Here is a 2500-nt window from a genome sequence, read left to right as displayed (position 1 = left end):
CTTGGGATAACATTCATACTTCAGATGACTCCATTCTTGGGTTTCCAGCTGGTGCATTCACCCTGACTCTCCCACCCATCCCCTCAGTCGCTCCCCTAGTCACCCACCAACGACATATACACCCCCCCACACACACACACACACACACACACACACACACTCACAGGATCCCTCTCTCTAAATATCCCTTTGCGCCACTTCAGTAAAATTGACGTGTGTGTGTGGACATGCACCTCTATATCATCTTCATTCTCACTCGAAGACATATCGCCATTGCCATACTTTCCATCTTCCTCTGTCTCTCACATACATAGACACATGTACCACCCCTCAACACACACACACACACACACACACGCACGCGCACACACACACACACACACACACACACACACACACACACACACACACACACACACACACACACACACACCTGAATATTAGAGCAGTAGGCCTACCTGTGGAGTCTATGCTGGTCCCTTTCTCCCGGCTGTGGTGCTTGAGTGTGTCTGGGAGCGAAGAGACGGAGTCCTTCTCTCTGTGGATCTGAAAGGGGAAGAAAGGTGATGAGACGTTTGCATGTGACTGAGGGCACTGGAAACACATGGCTCACACACACACACACACACACACACACACACACACACACACACACACACACAACATAACAGCACTGAGAAACTCATAAACACATACTGACAAACACACACACACACACACAATCAAACATCATCTACACAAAAGCAATATACTGTAAACAACAGGAATGTCATAAAAGATCGATATATAGATCATAGATCAGCACAGTATTTACTGGACATGTTTTTGAGGCACCAATTATAAGAAATTAGCCAACGTTTAAATTAGACGCCTAATATGTGTGCTTTCCTATTCATTCATTTGGCCTTCCGTTTAATCTGGATGGAATCACAGCCTTTCGAGACCACAAGGGAGAAAGAGAGAGATAGAGGGGGGGAGGGAGAGAGTGTGTGTCTTTTCTCTGAGCATCATGTCCAGTGAGACAAGGCCCCAGGGGCTGCATTAGTAACAGCTGGAGGAAGCGCAGCGAACGGATTTCTCCCACAGACAGGGACTCAATGAGACGTGACGTGGTGTGACCTTATGTGACGTGACATGGGCCATCACAGTGAGTCTCTGCACCGCCTGAATACACTACCCTGAGCAAGATCACTCAAAGACAGTAGACTTTTTTCATTCTTTATGTGCTCATGTTTCAGGTGTGGTAGTGTGTTATAGAAGGGCAATGGTGCATACATGATACTTCCCATTTGAGATAGGGAACAAAAATGCCAGAGCTGTAGTTCTTGTCCATTCTTTGTGTATACGTCCTTCAGGTATGGTAGTGTATTATAGAGGTGAATGGACAGCGAATGGAAGTGAATGGACACGTTAACATAAGAAGTACGGGGACCACCAGAAATAAGTGTCGGATAGCTTGACACCGCTCTCACCTGGGACCTTTCTGTTAGCATGTCTGTGGAATTCCGTTTCCAGCAGCGACCGTGAGAGACCAGGACAAGCCCGCTGGTTGATAGCCTGTGATGACGGCTCTGACTTTGATCTTCTGACAGCCAAAATGAATGAGCGTGTCAGTCAGGGACGATTACACGCACTGAGGTCTCACTTTACAGGGCCTCTAGCCTATGGCGTTTACGACAGGTAATTCGACACCCAAACACAAGCAGCACCCTCACACAGAAGAGCAAAGGGACACCATTAGCTGACTTAACTCTCATGGGGCTTAACTAAACGGAGCCGAAAACTATTAGTCCTCCTTTGTTGTTGGGCAAATAGATGCGATGTAAAGGTCAATTATTTTATAGCTGGCCAGAGAGCAAACCGTGCGCAACGAGGGAGCACAGAGGGGGAGGGGGGAGGTGGGTAGGAGAGATGGAAAAAGAAGAAAAAAAAAGAGAGAGAAAGAAAGAAAGAGTGTGTGTGACCTGAGAATAATTAATGTCAGTGGGTTAGTTTGTAGGGGCATTAGTGCAGTCTGTAGTGATTCTATCACCCCTGCTGTGCTGTGCTGTGCTGTGCTGTGCTGTGCTGTGCTGTGCTGTGCTGTGCTGTGCTGTGCTGTGCTGTGCTGTGCTGTGCTGTGCTGTGCTGCGCTGTGCTGCTGTGCTTCTGTGCTGCGCAGTGCTGTCCTCTTCAGCACATGGGAGCTGCTCTCCTCTCCTCTGCTGTGCTATGTTGTGTTGTGCTGTGCAGTGTTGGGCTGTGCTATGCCATGCCATGCCAGGCCGTGCCGTGCCGTGCCGTGCCATGCTGTGCCGTGCTGTGCCGTGCGTACGGACAGGTTTCCCCTCCACAGCCTGGTGGGCTAATCGTGTTTACACCCCTGAGGCTCTCCCAGGAGCCGCCCGCACTCTTTTAAAGAAATTACACAATGCACAACGCGCCATTGATGCCCGCAGTGTGTGTGAGCTCCAGTGGGTGTAACACTGAGAAACACTGCACACTGTTACACAGCACAGAA

General features: G+C 49.1%; 1 protein-coding gene across 1 annotated transcript in view; it reads right to left on the bottom strand.

Annotated features, from left to right (window-relative positions):
* akap13 (A-kinase anchoring protein 13) overlaps window positions 1-2500 on the bottom strand; it is a gene marked incomplete at its 5' end in the record, with an annotated part of 87269 nt that overhangs the window by 49967 nt on the left and 34802 nt on the right. The window contains one exon of the mRNA XM_080840184.1: window positions 459-546. Within this exon, the coding sequence (XP_080696310.1) occupies window positions 459-546 (88 nt within the window). The remainder of the gene's footprint in view (window positions 1-458; window positions 547-2500) is intronic.

Source organism: Sprattus sprattus, assembly GCF_963457725.1.
Source record: "Sprattus sprattus genome assembly, chromosome: 6".
NCBI classification, from domain to species: domain Eukaryota; kingdom Metazoa; phylum Chordata; class Actinopteri; order Clupeiformes; family Clupeidae; genus Sprattus; species Sprattus sprattus.
This window is presented reverse-complemented; position numbering and strand designations above follow the sequence as displayed.